The 20,100-nt window shown below is 50.6% G+C and overlaps 1 protein-coding gene across 3 annotated transcripts; it reads right to left on the bottom strand.

The window, feature by feature from the left end:
• Positions 1–7,444: 7,444 nt before the first annotated feature.
• On the bottom strand, positions 7,445–19,072 carry LOC119126093 (axin-2-like). Of its 3 annotated transcripts, XR_005098578.1 has the most exons (12): positions 18,652–19,072; positions 16,839–17,770; positions 15,200–15,322; positions 13,563–13,665; positions 11,910–12,050; positions 11,328–11,836; positions 11,077–11,250; positions 10,728–10,949; positions 10,541–10,666; positions 10,267–10,443; positions 8,335–8,538; positions 7,445–8,271 (listed from the first exon to the last, which is right to left on the bottom strand). XR_005098578.1 is itself a non-coding variant. In XM_037257143.1 (11 exons), exons 2-11 carry the CDS (start codon positions 17,645–17,647, stop codon positions 8,412–8,414), a joined length of 2,511 nt encoding a protein of 836 aa, XP_037113038.1. In that variant the 5' UTR covers positions 17,648–17,770; positions 18,652–19,072; the 3' UTR covers positions 7,445–8,411. The 3 variants fall into 3 exon arrangements, 2 of the variants coding, with proteins under 2 accessions (XP_037113038.1, XP_037113039.1); XM_037257143.1 differs by having other exon boundaries at positions 7,445–8,538; XM_037257144.1 differs by lacking the exon at positions 18,652–19,072 and adding an exon at positions 18,111–18,228 and having other exon boundaries at positions 7,445–8,538.
• Positions 19,073–20,100: the final 1,028 nt, after the last annotated feature.

Here is a 20,100-nt window from a genome sequence, read left to right as displayed (position 1 = left end):
GCTTGAGACCGCAACTTTGACAGCCCAAGCTAACTTCTGCTGTGCGGATGGGAACCTTGCACGTTTGGCATCTGTCTTACGATTTCCATCCATACAATACAAACGTCAGTCTGAGAGGGGGTAATGCATCCAGGTCCGGTCCTAAGGGACCGGAGCTGCCCGTGGCTTCAATCTGATGGAGACTTTGGGCTAAGAAGACTCAAGGGTAAACGTCGGCTCTCCTGGTGTTCCTCTTTGAATCCCAGAGATGTAAGCAATGTTTCCTTCAACGGCTTGCTTAATTTGCTCGTGAGGTGGTGTTTGTGGTGCTGTTTTTGCTTCATTTGCTAATTAAAGCAGAGTGTGTCATTAAGGGGGACGGAGGGCGGGCCGGTCAGTCAACCTTCGTGACGCGTCCCTGACATGATTGATTGTGACCGTCAGGCCTCTCAGCTGGGTGTCTCGCAGTGTCGGGGCTCAACATAAAGGATTACACGAGCTGGCGCTAACCTTGGCTGGCTTTGGGCGCCCGGGGGTCCCGCATCAAAGACCCGGCAGGGGACTTCAGCATTTTTAATCAGGCGGGTCCCAACAATGCGTGCTGGCGCAGGATGCCGGATCACTTTCATCACGACGACACGGATAGGAAGGGGACAAGCACCACAACTATTTAAGAGAAATTGGGGGGGGGGGATTTGGGGGGATTTTTTTGGTGAGTTTCTCTGCATATTTTTTCGACAACAAGCATCTGTTGCTCATAGTGAGCGAATTTTGCAAAACGAGAAGCTTTAAAGTTTACGTATCACGCTAATAAATTCTTCTGTTTTACGTTTTACTCATTCAGTTGTGTTCTATATAAAGTGAAACAGTGATGCTTTTGTCTGAATTCCTTGTTTTGATGGAATGAATATAAAAGCAAAAAAAGTGGATTTTCCATATGTCTAATTTGAACTTTTTCAAGGCTGGAAAAACAGGCAAAGGCATGTGTTCAAATGCGGCAACATACGTAGACATACAAAATAACACTCACTGGCATATATTCATTATCCTCTGTGGAAAACAAATGCAAGGTGTTTAGTTGGGTAATGTTAACATTCTGTAAAATGAATGATACACACATGCATGCACAGACAATTTGGAGAGCTTTGATGTCACTGCTCAAAGCAGATCGGGGTGCTTCCCTGACCCCCTACCCCCCACCAAGTCCAGGGCGACCTCGCAGTGTGGAGCCAGGTGCTGACCACTGGATACTTTTTATTTGATCAGCTCATAGGAACACATTGGACCCTTTGAAAAGAGAAATGAAAGATATGGACCGGCATCCACGGAAAGATTCCCTGTTGCGCACAAGGCACGAAGGCCAGCGTGTGTGCATGCGTGTTGTGAGTGCATGTGTGTGCGCAATAATGAGAACAAACATGCAAGAGAAGAGAGGCAGCTCTCAGCAGTAAGCAGCCTGTTGGACTTGAAAGCACAAAGGCGCTGCTCCCTTTCTATTTCTAAGGTTTCTGCATAATTAAGCAAGTGCTGCCTTGCTTAAGGAAATCTCGACAGTCGTGATGTTACCAACGTCGAGAACAGCAACAATTCAATATCATTTACAATACCCATATAAGAAAATGCACTCACCAGGGAGCCCAACAAACTTGAAATTTGACCTTTAACCTTAAAACAATCATGCTAACCGCTACTCCACTGTGCTGCCCGACATAATTTCCAACGGGAAAATCATTTTTACGCCATCGTATTAGATCACTGGTCATGTTGCGTTGAGTGGAATAGATTCATAAAGCAGTCGAGTGCCACGGCCCTGGTTGACCACGTCACCAATGCGCAATGAATGCGGTGCTAATGTGGCGGGTGGCACACTAAGATGAACTTTAGCTTTGTGGAGCTAAAGTGGCCAAATGACCGCAGAGTCCACAGCTGCAGTTCAAAGCCTATCAGCGTTTGAATCTTAACAAGAAAGAGAAGTGGGGGGCTGGGGGAGGCCTGCGTGCACGGGGAGCCAGGGCCACAGCCCGGCGGCTTAGATCTTCACCCTCTCTCACAAACACACACGCACGCACACACGCATACACACACACACGAAGGAAAACACGCTGGCCGACATCAAACCCACAAACATTAAAGGCCACGCAGACAATCGCATCAAGACCCGCAGCGAGGGCCACAAGAGTGCTGACACACACAAAAGCAAAGAAAACAAATGACACACACAAACACGCACATGGACACAACATGCGTCCCCATGTCCCCGCGCGGCCAGCTGCAGGAGGTCGCGCAGACGTGACAGTTGCGCTATCGGGCCAACATTAAGGCCTCCCGCTTTAAACACACGCTTTTGAAGTCACACCAAAGTCAGAGCCCAGGATCTCTCATCTCCCGTCTCGCTTTTAACGCCGCAGTGCCGACATTTCATTCTGCCCCCCTTTTCATGCTCCCGCCTTTGAATTCTGCCTTTTTAAAAGACTAATTTGAACTTCTTCAAGGCTGGAAAAACAGGCAAAGGCACGTCATTAGGATTCTTCCGCCTGGCGCGCTTCCTTTTGCCGCCGTTCAAAGGTCCACCAAAGTATCGCCGGGCCTCTGATGTGCGCCAATTGATAAACACGGCGCCGTGCGGCCCTAAGTGGCCGACATAAGGAGGGCGTTTAAACTATGTGCATCCACAACAATGATCATAGCATTAGAATATCTGCGCCCCTTTGAACCCAGTTGCTGTCTGAAGAATGCAACATGAAAATGAGTCGCTGCGCCTTGTCGGAATGAACCATCAAGGCGAAACAAAAAAAGGACACCTCACAATGAAGGCTGTGATTAAATGAGAACTGCAGCAGTATATTGCCCGCCGGCGAAAGACACACCTCAACTCTGGGATTGGAAATTGCAAATCCAATGAAAACAGCAGGGGCCCCTTCATCGAACTCTGTGGAACACCATACGACTGCGGGGGGAGGACTCTGAGAAACCAAGGCTAACACAAAAAGTTCCGTCTGTCAAATATGATCAAAAGCACACTGGCATGCTAACACGTAGAATTTAATAGCTCCAGTACTGGCTGAATTTTTAAACAACGCAGAGTACAAGTGTGTCTTGATTATTCCCTAATTTTGTGATTGCACATTACATGGTAGGGGCCACCTCTACTGTTACCTTGGTCACCGCACTAAATGTGCGCTCGTACTAACTCGCTCTCTCATCAGACATCATTAGCAAAAGCCATGAAAAAGAACAAAGCAGTGAGTCGACTGTGTCGTTTTATTTATAGTCTCTTTAGATTGAGGGAAATTCCAGTATACAGAGCGTGGACGGATGGCGCGCATATGATGCAAAGCGCGCCAGGTTGAATGCTGAACTGCGGTCAGCAAAGTCCACAGCAAGAATTCTGGTCTCTTTGCTTTTGAGTTTAGAACAACCAACATGTTTAGGTGTGTGCAGCCCCCCGACACACACGCACACACGCGTGCGCGCACACACGCACACACACGCACGCACGCACGCACACTGACGCGCTTCTCCCCGGCATCCTCACATGTTGCTGACCCGGGCTAATGTTTCTGTTTACTCCACTCAGTGTTTCACACATCAAACGCGGGTTTGTTTACTCCGACTCTGACCGCCCGGTCTGCTGGCCGGGGACGAGCAGAACCAAAAAAAAATTTTCTCCCCTTTTCTCAGACTTTTTTTTCCTCTTTTCATCTGGATCACAGGCTCCCTTGCTTCTACATTTCTAAGACCTTGCACTCTCTTGCTTTGGAAAAACTAGCAAATGTTGTTTGGCACTTTGTTTATTGCCCCGCTGCTCTCGAGCTATTGGCGAGTGCAGATAAGCAAAGATACCATACAGCATCTTCAGGATAATGCATGTATGTTTTTTTTCATGATTGCTTTTGGCTTGCACGTGCATAGAAACGAGCCCCTACCCCAAAAACGGCTGTAAAGTGTTGTGCGCCCACTGGCATCATGCTAATATCCGCCCACTCGCTGATCGGAAACCTGATCTGGGACATCTAAGATGTTATAAAAACAAATCAAAAACGGTGTTTGGCTGCAAAAAATCCGTTCGTGAATTAACATCGTCATGTCAAATGTTTCTCCTTTTGCGTTAATGACCATCATGCGCGTCGATCGACCTGCTGAGATCGACCTGCTGAGATCGACCTGCTGAGATCGGGCTCCGTCGTGTCGGGTTCCGCTCAAGGGAGGCGCGAGAGCATCCGTGTTGTTGACTAATCAGTGCGATGTTTGGATTTGAGATATGAGGTATGTGCGAAGACGAGCCATCGTCTCTCCAGGCCCAAACAAGAAGCACATGTTCCAGCGGTTCTGGTTCTCTTCACGGGCCGCTGCAGGAAGAGCGACCCCTCGTCAAGGGAAAGAACGTGCGAGCGAGCAAGATCCAAAGACCTGGTAAGCCGTAAAACTTCACACCCCCACCCGTTCCTCGTCATTCCCTACGCCCGGACTCCCATCGCCTGCAACCACCAGCAGGAGCAGTGGAAACAATAGGAGAGGAGGAAGCCAAAACAATTGGACATGTCTGGCAAGCAAATATAAAAGCATGGTTGTTGTTAGATTGGCCGGCGGCGGGAAGGTCGGTGAGAGGGCGGATGCCAACGTGATTCCACTTTACATGATCGAGTGTCTTCCTAAAGGGGAAATACAACATGACCGCATTGCTCCAAAGCACCAGTCAGCTCCTCTAATGCTATCTTTTTATAACTTGCCACTATATGAATGGTCATCAAAATGAAGCCGCAATCATAGGCCAGCTCGTTCCCGTTTGACGGATGGCGTCTGTCTCGGAGCCCGAAGGCGCATGACTCTCGGGTCATATGACTGCTCACGTGCTCTCGAGGCCACCGCAGCGGCGCCTGGCCCGGTTCCAGATGAGGCCCCCCATTAGGTAGACCGCAGTCTCCCACGGCTGTCTGGGATCATGCTCATAAGGCTTCGGGACCTGGAATCGGGGGTCTCGCTCGCTCATATCGCTCACTGGCCAAATGTTGTTTGCGAGAGCTTTTAAGACTATACACAACAAATTCCCGCCATCGTTTCACCTCTTGCTTTTCTACCACCCGCCATCGTTTCACCTCTTGCTTTTCTACCAATCGGAAGTACCCTGGCGCCGACCGTATACAAACATTAGGACAGGCTCCCTGTCTCTTTTTGGAAAAAAGACAATCGAGTGTTGACGTCAAAGCCTTGACTGGTCTAATCAAAGCGCTTATGAGTGATCCCGGCCGCACTTCCTGTTTAGGTTGCCGCCTCGCTGATGTTCACAGCTGGAGCCTTTGTTGCGGACGGAGCGCAGGTAGCGGATGCTGGACAGCCACGGCGGGGGAACAATAGCACACGGGGGAGCGAGCAAGCATGCGGCGGCGGCAGGATGGCACGCAGTCATACCAACGCGCCAAAGACCGACGGTGTCGCCGTCGCAAGAATGTAAACGGAACAATGCAAAAGGCCCAAAAGGATCTCTTGCAGTCGCCGTCCGGTTTCATGTACGTGGAACAACAACGTTGCTTTCCACACAAAATAGCGGGAGTCGGGCCTGACACCTCACACCAACCTGTCCTGTCATCCCCTTGATACGCTGATAGTACTTCAAAAGATGCAAAACTGTAAATTCATAATTGCTGAAGCTGACAAAAGGTGTGCTAAATCTTGGACAGGTGATTGCCAAAGGTAAAATGCCACGTCTAGGTACCGTCACATTCCACTCGCCACAAGACCGTGGAGCCAATGAGCAGCATGAACTGGCTTTACGTCACGTCCAAGTTGCCCTTAAGGACCTTCAAATGTCCCCTAAATCCAAAATCATAACAGTGTGGTGCAGTTCAACCCAGAAAAACAACAACCCGCAGAGTCCATCTAAAATAGCCATGGACACAAAAGAACCGTTGACAAGGTCCTCCAGTGCTGAGCGAGCGCTTGTGAAGAGTCCAAAAGCTGCCCTTCAAATCTATGCACTGACCTTTGCTGATGAAAGCGGCCCCCCCAAATGCTATTTGAACAATATCACGATGCCCTTTCAGAATGAAAGCTGCGCTCTTAAAGCCGGAGCCACTTGAAAATAGGAGGGAGGCAGGTGCTGCGTATGCCAGCCACCTGTGAGCTGTTACATATTTACGCTGAATTATGCATGACGGCATCCCAACCACTGTGATCTTGGGGAAAAAGTGTGCGCTTAAGACCACCATTCATTCAATGGGTGGGTATTTTTTAACTGAATTTCACATAAAGATCGCTTTGTCAACGTAGTCTGCGCAAAGCTATGTTCGAATGTGGTAACGTCACAATTACCGTTGGTCTGACCCAAATTCGTTATTTATATTGATAAAGCGTTAACAATACCTTGCAATCAGTAACACTCTTGTGGCATTATCTTGCCTCGAGACTGAAAGTCTGCAAATTCTTAATCGACAATTAGCAGTGAAAACAGTTTGGAGTAACTTGGTCACGGCTCACTTGCCTTCTTCGTCACTCAACAAAGTGCGCGGAGCTCCAGACCGAATGCACTGTTGTCTGCTTTAGTGCCAATATTCATCATCTTCTCGCCCTGCTCTTTGCTCAGCATTTTGTGATCGCTCCCTCACATCTTCAGTCTTGCCCATGGTGGGAAGGAAGCAAGTACAGACTCCAAGCACAGGTGTGCTTTATACGGGATAGAAGCGCAACAGAAAATGGATGCATAGGTAAATTACCAGCATCCAGATGAAAAATTGTTATGCTAATAATACGCCAAAAGGCACTTTTGAGTTGTCCTCCTGTAAGCGACTCCCACGTAGCGCTTAGCTATAATTGCGCACACCCGGATGCAAGTGGGCGAGCATTTTAATCCGGCGCTAAAAATAAAACGGAAAAATTCCCTATTTACGTTGCTTGAGAACAACTGCATCACGGTGCCCTTTCAAGCGGGCTATTTCTGAAATTAAAATTACATATTTGCAAGCCGCTGTAATTACATGTCTTCTGCTGAATGGATGCGGCATGGATGCGGCGTGTCCGAGCACTGAGACAGGAAGTGGGTATTAACCTAGTAACGCCTTGTTTGTTTACAGGGCGACGCCATGTTGTTTCGTCTAATGACGTCACATGTAGCGCCGGCGTTTTGGGGGGTGGTGCCACAGGAGGCCAAATGGTTTAGCGTGTAAATAGCATGTTTTGCCTAACAATCTCATTATCGCATACTTTAAGATGCGTGCTTGGCTCGCGCATAAAAACACAGCTGGGCTCTGGCGGCTAAATTAATGCAATGTGCTTTAATTTCCAACAGGGACTAAATTAAGAGCTGATAATGGATGCAAATCTGACAGAGATTTCTCCGGCGAGTTACGCTCATCACAGCAGGGTGGATGCGGATTAAAGTTACTAACACTCACTTGCACACATTCCAATTAATTTTAGTCCGTCCATACGAAGACTCTCCGTCGCAAGAAAACCATAGGAAGCCATTAGCTCATTTGAAAAATAGAACATTTTAATAAAGGCTACATCTCTTTATAATTACAATAATTAAAGTACCGAGCTCTATAGAATGCATAATTTACAGTTTTAAGTGGAGCCGACAAAGCCATGTAAAATATTATAAAACATAAAAGGATGATGAAACGAGATATAGATAAAAAAAAATGCATACAAATATCTTTAGTTCAACATTTTTAGGCCCCTTGTGAAAATCAAGGGAGTAACGGGACCCCTTAAAATGGGGTCAAACACGGCAAGAATCCATGTAGGCACAGCTGCTGTACTCCATACAAAATTCGTCATTATCATGCAGCTCTGAGTTGCACACAAATCAACTCGGTCATACACGCGCGCACATACAATAAGCACATTTGGGGAACAGGCTGTCGCGCTTTTGTTGCTCAAAATTCTTCAAGATGTAAACACGTCTTTTTCTCTCTGTTCGCGGAGGCGAAGGCTATCTGTGCAACGCCTGCGCCACTCAAACCAAGGCACTGTGATGAGAAGGATCAAGACCAGTCCCAGAGAGGAGAATTTGTTGAAAGTGGCTCTTCGGAGAAAATGAAAGGGGTGGGCGTCACAAATAGTAGTAGTAAATGTAGGATTGTTCCCCATGAAACAACAGAGGTATAAGTGAAGTTTGCAGCCTAAAAGAATAATTTCCTTGTTAAAGTGAGGATTACAAAAAAAAGGGTAGTTTTCTGTTTTCCCGCCCATCATCAGAAGAAGCATGTCCATGGAATTGTCAGGTTGTGGGGATGAGATAGCTTCAATAAATAGCAATTCAAATCTTTACACTACAATACAGGGGAGGGTGTTTAGGCGTTGGGTCCGCTCCGTTCCACTCCATTCAGCTTGCTTGACGAGTGGTCATTCACCTTCAGTCCTGTCGACACGTTTCTGGAGAGTTTTCCGGTGCACTCGAGACAAGTCGCGCGGCCGGTCGTCCTTCATCGGTCTCAGTCCATCCTCTCCACCTTGCCCAGGATTTTGCCCTCATAGGTGGGCAACAAGGAGCCATCATCCGACACTTCCTCAAATACGGCGCCGCACTCAAACTCGTCGCTGGCCTTCTTGAAATAGTATCTGTGGCAAATGCAAAATCGCACATGACGTTAGGACACTTCAACAAAAGCGGGGCACCTCGGTCGAAGACGAGCGTACAAGGTTCATGTGTGCCATGACTTCACTGGGCCGTTAATGATGCAACACAGCACCATCCTCATTTTTGAGGAAGAGGAAGCAGCAGGGGTGAGTTCCTAACTGTGTGTGCATGTGGGGGGGGACTAAGAATTTAGTCATTAACTATGTCATGGAAAAATGCCTTGATTGGCACAGTGTGTGTGTGTTCGACTGGAATGTGTGTGTATTGTTTTTTAACGAGGACACGCAATACTTATAAAAAGTATAGTCTTGAGAAAAACATGGCAGAGGAAGGCGGGGAGGGGGGAGGGGGGGGCTGGCGGGAGGTGGGCTCTACGCTGGCCAATGAGCACGCGGGCTCCCATTAATGAAAAGCAGCAACATGGGAACGAACGTACAGGAGGTGTCAACGTGTTGAGGACACAAGACCAGTGATAATTACGAGCATCACTCCGACACAATGGTGAAGGAAAGTGCACGTCTTTCCACCCTTTTCAAGAGGAATCATCAAAAGGTCAGAAGAAACAGACACACAGCCAGAATTTCCACTCCAACATGTTTTATGTGGCTACATCTGCCTCCCCCTCTCTTTTCTCTTTCCTTCTCTCACTCGCTCTGCTTGCACTGACATCTGGCACCAATATCGTCTGGCAGGGCGCAGCATTACTGTTCTTTGTTGAACCGCTGCCATGTTGAAGAAATGACCCAAGTCCACACATTCTCTGGCTGCTAATAAAGCCTGTCGCTCCGCTCTCTCTTGCCCCCGCATAAAAAAAATGTAGATGCTAGGACACAGGAAGACGAGATAGCGAGCCAGAGGGAAAGCAGCAATAGCGGATGGGGTGGCCCAAACCAGGCTCGCTTGAGCATTTTGCCTTCAGAGAGTTCAAGTGACATTGCAAGCAGATCTGGTGCCATCTTGCCCCCCCCTTGAAACAAACTGTAAACATTGTCAGCATACAATGCCGGCAGAAATGTGCAAACATCACAGCCCAAGGGGTGGGGGTGGGGGGAATAGCGGGAGAGGGAGCAATGCCCCCTTCCCTCAATGGCATCAGTGAGGCATTTGCATGCTGGCCATTTGTGAGAGTCTTTGTTGGGCGAAATGAAAGCAGCCGAGGCTTCAAAGCGGCGTATTAAGTGTGCCTTAGCATGGAAATCAATACCAGATGGGACCCAAATCGGTGCAGTTCAAGCTCTCCCACTAACCCCCGACACAAAGCCACCCTCCCTCTTGTCCTTCTCATTCCGCCTCCAGAAACACGTGTGCACGCATGCCTGAATCGGAACCCACGACTGCCCTCAACATACATTACACCAAAGTCATTGGGGCAGTATCGCTGAATGTTGCTCGGAGAAGCTGGCTTCGAAGTGTCAACACCTCGCTGCGTTGCCAGATCGCTAATCATCTCACAGCCGCAATGCTGACGAAGCGCTGTGGATGCGAGGAAATGATTCCCTTGCTAAAACTTTTCCGAAAATGCCAAGTCCCAGGGTACTTCCGGGCACTAATCGTGTAATCGAGTACGGCTGCCCCGAACCGAAAACGGGAGCAAAATCCTCTTACGCTTAGCTGAGGGGGATAAACGGAGCCAAGTCACCGGCGATGGCATCTTTTGAATTTTCGGTAATTCGCAATTGGCGAACTGCTCCTCAAGCGCTGGTACACACCTGTAGGTGCCCCTCTTGCGCAGCTGCTCCTTGAAGTGGCCGAGGGTGAGGCTGTGGCTCTTCATGGTCCTCCGATACGGGATCTCCTCCCCGCAAAAGAAGTAGGTCACCACCGTCTCACCGCCGCCGCCGTCACATGGCCTGTGGGTCGTCAAACTCTTTCGACACTCTGCAGTGCTGCAAGACGTCGAGAGGGAGACGAAAGGTGTGAGAAGACTGCCGCTGCGGGGGTCTGGTCTCGCCTTCTCTCATATTGTGGAGAGATGCAACATACTCGTCTGACTGGGGACTGGGTCCGGCGGCAATGTTGAGGCAGTTAGCAGGAGACATGAGGGCGGACCCCTCAGTCTGCACAGGCACAACGTGGCTCTTGTCCCGCTGGAGACTGGACAGCGAATGCCTGCGGAGAGAGAGCATCATCAGCATCGAGCATGATTCAAGGTTTGGAAAGCACGTCGCACCTTTGCTTGGCGCTCTTGGCGGTGGAGACCTCCTCCAGTCGGCGGCACGCCTCCTCCAGCTGCGCCAAAGTGTTGGGAGGGGGCAGGGGGGGCATGGCGGGGTCTTGGACGAACGGCTGCGAAGGCTGGTGGCCGCGAAGATGAGCGCAGTTTCCGCCGCCACCCCACGTGTGAGTCTGGGTCGAGGAGACACCAAAAGATTTTTTGCTGCTCTGGGCGCCACTGCAAGAAAAGAATAAAATTAAAAAAATTACTCAACTCAGGACAAAGTCAACTTTCTTATTGTTCCATTTTCCCAACAGCGTCTCAAAACGGGCATTTTGCTGGGTCAAAGCCAAACTTTGCTCACCTTGACTTGTGCCTGCCTTGTCGCTTGCTTTCGAGGATCCACTGCAAGACATTGCGAGCGGGGTCGGCCGTGTCGCTGGGTGGCTGGAGGGGGCCGCACTCCTCGGCGCACCTCTCAGCCACGCCCTCCTCAAGCCCTGAGCGCCGCGTGCGTCGCGACAGAGAGCTGGAACGCCTGTCGGCAAAGTTCATGCGTTTGCTCTCGACTCAGACAGCACAGTGACCACGGCTAAGAGGAGGAGAAAAACTGACCCCATGCTGGCATCGGCCGTGACGGCGCTGCACAAGTCTCGGCCCAGGCTGCGGCTACGCTGATAACCCTGGCAGGGCGGGAACTCGCCACCAGTGGAGCACAGAGTGTGCACGCGCAGAGCCGCCTCTCTCTCAAACTGCTCTTTGGTCTTGGGGCTGGCATGATGGTGGATGTAGTGGTGGTGGATGTGCTTGCTGCCCTGGCTGCCCACCAGGGTCCCGCCAGGGCCCAGGCCGAGCGCCAAGGCCCCCTGGTCGGGACCGGAAAGGGAACCCGCCTTGAGTCCCGAGCCGGCCCGCATGAAGGGCCGATGATCGGGCGAGCGGGAGCGGGGCGAGTGCCAGATGACGGCCGGGGACTGGCACCCGGGGGTCTTCAGGACGCGCGACAGGTGCTCATCCAGGATGGCCTGGGGGTCTTCCTCGGACGAGCTGGGGAGTAGGCTCTGCGGGTGGGGGGAAACGTGCTGAGCGCTTCCCACTACCTCTGCGTCCTCTCGTTCCTCCTCCTGGTGATAAAGACGCACATTTTCAAGAGGAGCGCACAAAGCCGTGACCGAGGTGTACTCGAAGCACACAAACCTCCTGAATCTGCTGCAGCCTCTCCTCCAGAGAGCTGAGGCTGTCCTGTTCCCTCTTCAGGCTCTCCAGGCGCGAGATGAGCTGAGCGGCAAACTTTGCCGGCTCCACCGGGACCCCTTCCTTGGGAGGACAGCGGGCACGCTGCAGAGAGAAGCAAAACCCTTAGCCGGGCTCCGAGACAGGTGCGGTCGCGGGAGGAGGGGGGGTCGCACCAGGCCGGTTCCCTCGGCCGTCCTTAGCGGGGCTCTTTCAGGCTTCAAAGCGTGCCCCCCCCCCACCCTTTACCAGAAATCAAAAACGCAGTGAGGGGCAGGGCGAGGTGTTGCTGTCAGGGGAGATAGACGGGAAGAGCTCGCTTTACATTACGGAATAAAAAGGCACATGTCGACACGGGGTAAGGAGAGAACTCCAGGGAGGAAGGATGAGGGATTAAAAACAGACCGAGATGCAAAGATGAGCGCAGGAGGGCAGAGAAAAGGAACGTGAAGAGAGCAAAGGAGCCACATAAAAGGTGCCACAAAAAAGGATGGAAGATCAGAAAGGTTGAGATAATGTATGCCCCCCTCGCCCATCACACGCTGGGCACCTTTCAGCGACTAAAGTGACACAACACACACGCGCATGCACACGCACACACATGCACATACACGCACACACGCGTATTAAATTATTTGCATTTTTTGCACTGAGGCTTTCTTGATTTTTTTGGTGTTTTGTTTTCTCCCATTCCTTTGTAGTAGAGATGAAGGGGAGGCGAGAGAGAGAAAAAAAGTCAGCAAAAGAAGCGTTCCGATGGAGCCCGAGGCTGCGTGCGGCACCCAGGGAACGGCAGCCATCGCCAAAAATCAGACGGGGAAACAACAACAAGGCCAACAAAGTGAAAAGAAAGCAAAGCAGGCGCGCCAGAGAGGGAGACGACTTGCCAGAGCCAATCCGAACATCTCTACCCTCAAAAATTGGTGCGTGTCAAAACCAAACTTGAGGTTACACAAAGTTTATTTTCACACTTCTTCCCAAACCTCAAGTTAGCTTCCATTAAGAGCCTTAAGCTCGCAACTCCCCTTTGACCCACTGAAAGCTCACATGACATGCTCAAACTCTTCCTTTCGATCCCTCACCTCAGGGGGTGGGGTGGGGGGTGCATGCTCTGCGTGAAGTTGTCACTTTCCCGCGCGCGTGCGCCATTCATCCTCGGATCAAAGCGCAGCGTTCACGCGCACATGCGCGGGAACGTATCTTTGTTGGGCTCATTTCCGAGCCCTCGGGACAATGCGACGCGCGATCTTCGCTCATCTGGCATCTGTGTTCTCCATATTTGCATGACGGGTTGGGGAAGAAGAACCCTGGCGCGTTGTGAGCACGGTGGCGATAAAGAGCTTAGAGACCTCCTGCTCTCCCGCAGACTTCAAGGAACCCTAATGGGGGTTGGAGGTGACACCAAAGGTAGCGAGAGGGCTCGTGCGCGCGGGTGGGAGGCGAGGTCTTTTGACGTTCGTCCTTAGATCTTTGCTGCTGTTGTTGGGATTGCCGCGCGCAACTATTCATAGAACCAAGAGACCCGGAACAGAGGGTGGTATGGAAATGACAGGGGGCTACCGGGTTGAAAAAGTCTCACATGTCTGCCTACGTGCATGCGTGCGTTAATCTACTTACAGGGAAAGCAGGCAGAGACACTTTGCTGTTCATGCGCACGTTCCGCTGCATCTCCCTCTGAAGCAGCTTCTTGGAGCTCAGTTTGTAAGGAGGGATGCCATCTCTGAAAAACCATCAAACACAGCGCCTGAATAATGTCATTGTCTAACAAATTCAAGGATCAAAACAGACGCAAAAGGAGATGCCGTTTCTCATCTTTCAGGCTTAATGGCAGATTAAAGATGCACCGAGCCAATTCCTGTTTTGGTTCAGACCGAGTTCACTTCAATTAGTCGGGGTGTCCGTTTCGCCACGGACTTGGCTTGTGTTTCTACTTGGACGGCTTTGTTCATAAGGTGACGTTGGAGCACGGCAACACCATTTAACGCGCTGATTAACTCAGCAAAGTGGAAAATGGTGGCGTGCGATCTCCACTTTGTGCTCTTTGTTTGTGCACCACCGCCGATGCCTTTCAAATGAGGACGGGCACCAGGACACCAGCTATTGGTATTTGAGCTATTGCGTACTTGTGTAGACTGCCAATACCGTCCAACGATACTTGAGGAAAAACAAAAAAATCTAACAGAGTAAGTCATCCTTGGCAGTAGTTGGTGCTATACCAACAGATACTAATTTGAGTATTTTGCTCTACACCAAAATGAAAGAAGACTTGCTTCATATCCATTTCTGATTCACGGTGTACTACATTTATTAAAAATAAAAAAAGCGAGCTTGAAGGGTTTGCAGTTTCAGGGTTACTGTTGTGTAGTACGAGCCATGTTTCCTCCTCTTTCCCTCGCTGCCTTGCACAATTCAGCTAGCATTAACCACAGTTTTGCTAACCCAGATGCCGACGATCTCGTCTGAAGTTCAAATTTATCTTTCTGATCAATATCAAAGTGGCGCTAAAAACCAAAGGTTGACAGACCTTTCCGTTTTCCTTCCTTTGGGCGGCCACCAAATGGGCTGGCTGGCACCTTTGCTGGTGACCGAGCCAGAAGCGAGCAGCATTTTCTACTTTAGCTTTGAAATGCCACAGTCATGCGCATAAGCGGCGTAGCCCCCAATGCCGCCGCTCACCCCCCTTCCCCAATCTTCATTTGGCAAGCGCTGCCTCTGATCTCCGCACATCAAAAGGCTGGTTTGTAAGATAAGGTAATGTTTGAAGTCTGCGCGAATACAGCTGCATTCCCCAGCGTCCAAGCAAATCCATAAATAAGATATAAGCAAAAATTCCCCCTCCGCCGCTTCTCTTTCTCTTCCCACCCAACTGCGTCCTCCTGCTGCCCCCCCTCCTTCTTTTCTATTCAGTTCTTGATCCGTGCATGGGATTCGCACGTTTGCGGCCCATTAAACCGACGTTCTGATCAAGAATGGGCACAAATGACAGGTCTCACACAACAGAGCAAAGTAGGGCCGAATGGAAAATGGGCTTCGGTGCCTTTGAAGCAGATACGCAACAGTGTAGCCCATTTCGGGGACTCTTTCTTTCCATCAAGCACACCTATGTATTATTATTATTCTTATTATTATTATCACGAGGCCCAACCTGAGTGTCTTCAGGCGCAAGAGCTCGTCACAACATTTCTGGTTGGAATCACTCAAAAGCTTCTTTCGTATCCGCTCGGTTTGAGGCAAAAAGATGCTTTCCCACTTACACGCTGCTGTCGGTCACAGACATGTTGTCGTCTGTCAAGGCATCGCTGGACACCTCGCTGTCGTTGGTGCTGCTGACGGGAGCAAAGGAGCCCACATGGCAAACGTCTCCTCCCTTGGACCACCTGAAAGACGCCGCAAACATTCAGGTGAGCAAACAACGACGCGCAACCCGAGAGCTGGGTGCATGTGCGTCGCATCTTGCTCGTGTTTTGTGTCAAAGGTGATGCAAGCCAAGCCCTCAAATGGCTACTAGGTTAAGTAACATTCAATTTCAAAAGCAGTGGGAACCCAACCGCCCCCGCCCCCCTTTTCTGTCCCTCTTGCTCCGCCTTAAGAGGCCCGCAGCTTCCTTCGTTCGCACTCACACTTTCCTCAAGGTTGACGTCCTGCTGCGCGTGCATCCTTGCCATGGTACGGGGGGAGGTGACCAGGAGGAGTGGCCAGGGGAAAAAAAAAAAAAAAAAGCACAGTCGACACGCGAGTGTGTGTTGAGAGTAGGAATGAAAAAGAGGGCCGGGCTAGCATGACTAACAGCGTCTTGGGGCCCCGGCAGTGGGCTTGACCTTCACAGGGGCTCGCACAGAGTCAGGTATTTAACACAGCTGGCCTTGCATTCTTCCTCTCTCATTTATCCTTTCTCCTCCCTCGCTTTATTTCAAGAGGTGCACTAAGCCCCCCAGCCCCCTCCTCCACCTTTTTTCAGCTCCTTTCCCCTCACTTTCCAAAAGGAAGAAAAAGGATAAAAGTGGAGAAAGGTGGAGGGAATCAGAGGAGGGTTGACGCAAACAGGAAAGAGGGAAGAAGGGCCTGTGGTGGGGTTGAGAAGGGGGGGGGCATTACTCTCAACTGTAGCTGCTGCCATTTGGGTTTTTTGTTTTTTTATTTGTTTTCCAAGTGTCTGATGAGAAGATGCAACGAGACGGACGGGGGAGAAATGGCTTCCACATGTTTTGAATTCGGACGACGACAAGATACTGAGGGGGGCGGGGCCGAAGAAGCGTCACACGATAGGGTTTTAACCCGAAAGTATCTGCAAAGATGAACCCGCCGGACGACACATTGAGTTTGTAGGCCACGAGACCAAATGCGCCTGACCGACGCGTTATCTTGTGTTAACGCGCGTTTGCGAGCACGGCCCGCAGGAACATTCCCGGTGAGAGACGATCCTCTGAGTTCCGCGGAATAATTTCAAAGCACCGGAAATGTGCACAAGGGCCAGCAAAAATAATGCTGCTGCTGACAATGGTGACGGGGAAAAAACAGCAATGGGAAACGCTTCCGTCTTTTTTGTCTTCATAAATATCATCATAAAATGCATTGCAGTAAAACAGTGTCATGTGATTCTTTCGTTCTTTTCTTTCTACTACTCTGGGAAGAAGCCCTTCTCCGATTAACTTCAGTTTGAAATATCTGAACATTTTCCGGGCAGGCCAGAATTCCTAGCCGTTTCCGACGCTTGCCCTAAAAACTGGACTTTCTGAATTTTCTCAGGCGCATTCTGGCTGAACAGGCCGACTGCTGGACATTTCCAAACACGCACATCATTGGATGCAAAAAAGTTTGACTGTCTTCAAGATCCATAAAGATGGCAGCCACGTGTTACGATCCTACGCGAAGCCAAAGAATAAAAAGTCTTACCTGTAGCCCCTCTCCATGACCTCCAGCCCCTTGACGGTCACGGCCATCCGCGGCGACTTCACCAGCAGTCCCATGGCGGCCGCTTTGCTCTTAAAATCAAAACTCCACTCTTCTTCCTCGTTGAGCGTTGGCAGATATCCGCACACGACCTGCAGCTCGTTCAGGCCGTCGGGGTTGACGTGAATGGCGTTCTCGCCGCCGCTCCTCACAAACTTGAAGAAAACGTCAGAGGACAGAAACATCTGGTAGGCGTTCTCCTCCATGTTGCTTTGGATCTCCATCTGCGCCTGGTCGAACATAGCGGAGTCGATGTGCTGCTTCTTGACGTTATCCTTGATAAAGGTCTTGGTGGCGGGCTTGAGCTGCTTGGCCACCACGCCGTTGTTCTCGATGTAGCGCTTGTAAATGGCCTTGGCCACTCGCTGCGTTTTGCTATCCTTCAGGTCCATCTGCCTAAAGCCGTTGCAGGCAAACCAAAAGTCCAAGGCGTCTGCGCACTTTTCGGCCTCCAGGAATGTCCGAAAGAGGAGGGCGCCGTCTTGGTCCCCGAGGAGCGAATGCAGAGACTTGGTCCAGCGGGACAGCGGCGAATCCGGTGAGGCGCTCCCCTCGGGCTCCCCGAGACCATCCTCGTTCCTCCGGGCCGAGGGGCCCGGCGGGCCGAGCGCCACCGATTTGCTGGGCTCCCGTTTCATTGTGGTGCGTTTGCCGGGGTAGCAGGGCGCCTCGCCCTCCTCCCCAGGCACCGGGGGTCGAGGAGCATCTTCTCGGAAACTGCTGGTGATGTGGTCCACAAGCAGCCAGCTCATGGCTCTTCAAGGCGGCGGCAAAGACGCGTGCGTACGTGATGATCCCGCCTTCTGAGGTTCGCCTGTAATCTTCTCACTCTCTTATGTCAGCGGGGAGCTTCTCTCGGGCAGCCCGTCTTCACTCTACAACACAAAGTATTGATCTCATCAAAACCTGATCCGCCTCAAACTCAATTGGAGACTGCTTTCCCCCTTGATAACTTTAACAGGAAAAAGATTGCAGTCCACACAGTAGGAGTCAAATTCCGCAGCTCTATAAATATACGCATGCTTCCCATTGCTATTTCTTCCCCATTATTTTAACATATTGCATGCACATCTGCCACTTAGTGGAAGAATTGCGAGAAGGCGCGATTGTACAAGACGAGAGTCTTATTCACACTTAAACCCCAAACCGCTGAAACCTGCCAAACGTCTTTGAGTAAGACCTGAACGATCCATTTGCGCGAAAAAGGATATTCACCAATACATCCAGTCCAGGTTTCTGGATCAGTCGCGACATGTGCTTCACGTCTGTTCCGCGCAACAACCGAGTACCTGACAGACTCAAATGTGGGACAAACTTCTCCCAGAGTACTGGAAAAACGTTGCCAAAGTGACCAAGTTTTCTGCACACCGCTGGATTCATTTAAGACTTTCTTCGGTATTTTGACGTCATCAAAAACTCACCAAGAACACCCAATTTAGGTGCTCTGATGAGTTTTTGGTCTGGGACGTTTTTACGTTCAGACCTGTGTAAAACGTCCAATATGAGTATGTAGAGTAGTCCTAGAAAACGTATTATCTTGGAAAAAAAACAGACCTGCTGTCAATAAAAGCGACGCCAAAGTCAAAATAATTGGTTGAACGTTTCCTTTGGAGTTGAAAATGTTCTAAAATAAGCGACTCCCCCCCCCCCCCCCCCCCCCCCCTAACTGGCTTGGACGGCAACTTCAAAGGGGAGTGAACGGCACATCAAAGTGAACTCCATTGGAGAAGAAAAGGGGAGGCGAGCACAAACTTACCATCGACCCAGACGAGTTCGCTCCTCCAGTCTTTCCTTCCACGAATAAAATAGTCCCAATTGTATCCACGGAAGGTTTATAATCCACAGCGGGGAGGCCCCCTTCTCCTCCGGCTTGCTTGGTCGCCACGTTCGGCTCCGTCCGCGAGTCCGTCCCGTCCACGCTTTGCCGAAGAGCAAAATGCAACTGGCGAGGGGAGCGCGAGAGCCAAAAAGGGGCGGAAAAACAGCGCTTTCCTCGCTCCTCCTCCCCGTCGTCGTTGTCTCCTCCTTCGCCTCCACCTCCCGCCTGCTCCTTTCAGGCTGCCGTGGCGCAACTGTGGCTCTCCTTTTCTCCTCAAGGCGACTGCCTGCCTCCCTCCCTCCCTCACTTCAAAGTAAGTGCCGACCGGCGGGTCCTGGAAGCTGCATAACAACCCGACGCCGGCCGCGTCGTGTTACGCCCCCCCCCCCACCCCCCCCCAAAAGAAAAACTCCCAACAAAGTAGCGCAAACGTGTCGTGTGGATCCCTTGCGTCACCGTAGGCGCACATATAACGGGAACGGGGGATAGGGGGTTAGGGAGGCTGTTAGGCGCGACTGTTGCGTGACCAGGACCTTATCAAAGGCGAGCAATCTTGCGCCAACTCCCCGAGGCTTTGGCGCGTCACAAGTAACTGATCCGCCGCCCCAATAGCATTATCGCCGCAATCCCTCTGTTGCTACATCAACTTTAAAAGGGATTTTTTTTTTACCCCTCCTTCTTTTCCTCTGCATACTTTGCGAGATTAACCCGTTGGAAGCCTCGGGGATGCACAACGCGTGCACAGACGTGCAACGGCTCGCTCCGAGAGGATTTTTAACGGCGTCATGGAGCGCATATTGGAATCCCTCTACCCAGTTTGTTTATGCAGTAATTCCACACAGGGTAAAGTATATATAGTACTGTATTAAAAAAAAAGACCCATCTGCAGACTTGCAAAGAGTAGACGTCACTCAACAGCACCCGCCAGTGGCGACACGCCCAGAAGCTGCACAGCATGTTATTTTAGCACAAAACCTCAGATCCGGCTGAGATTGCATTACCAAGCCATCACCTTAAGCGATCAAACGCCGCATGCACGATGGCACGCGTACTTGTTGGGCTAACGCGATGTATTGACTACTCCATTCAGTTCACATCATGATTGATGAGCGCGGACATCCCCAACCTCTGTGCTGGGAAAGAGCGTCCATTAGGTGTGTCTCAGGAAATGATCCACTTTCACTTCATTTGTTCAGAATCTATTGGTTTGCTGTGATGTACGTACAGCAACAGGCAGAATAATAAGTGTGCAATTAGCTTGCTAACTGTTGCCATTCATACAACAGAACAACATTCCTGTGTTCAACCAAACGGGCCCAGAATCCTCACAAAGATGAATCGTGAACAGCTCGGCCATCTGTTACAGGCTGAATTCGAAGCGACTCA

Source organism: Syngnathus acus, chromosome 8 (assembly GCF_901709675.1).
Source record: "Syngnathus acus chromosome 8, fSynAcu1.2, whole genome shotgun sequence".
Lineage (NCBI taxonomy): Eukaryota > Metazoa > Chordata > Actinopteri > Syngnathiformes > Syngnathidae > Syngnathus > Syngnathus acus.
This window is presented reverse-complemented; position numbering and strand designations above follow the sequence as displayed.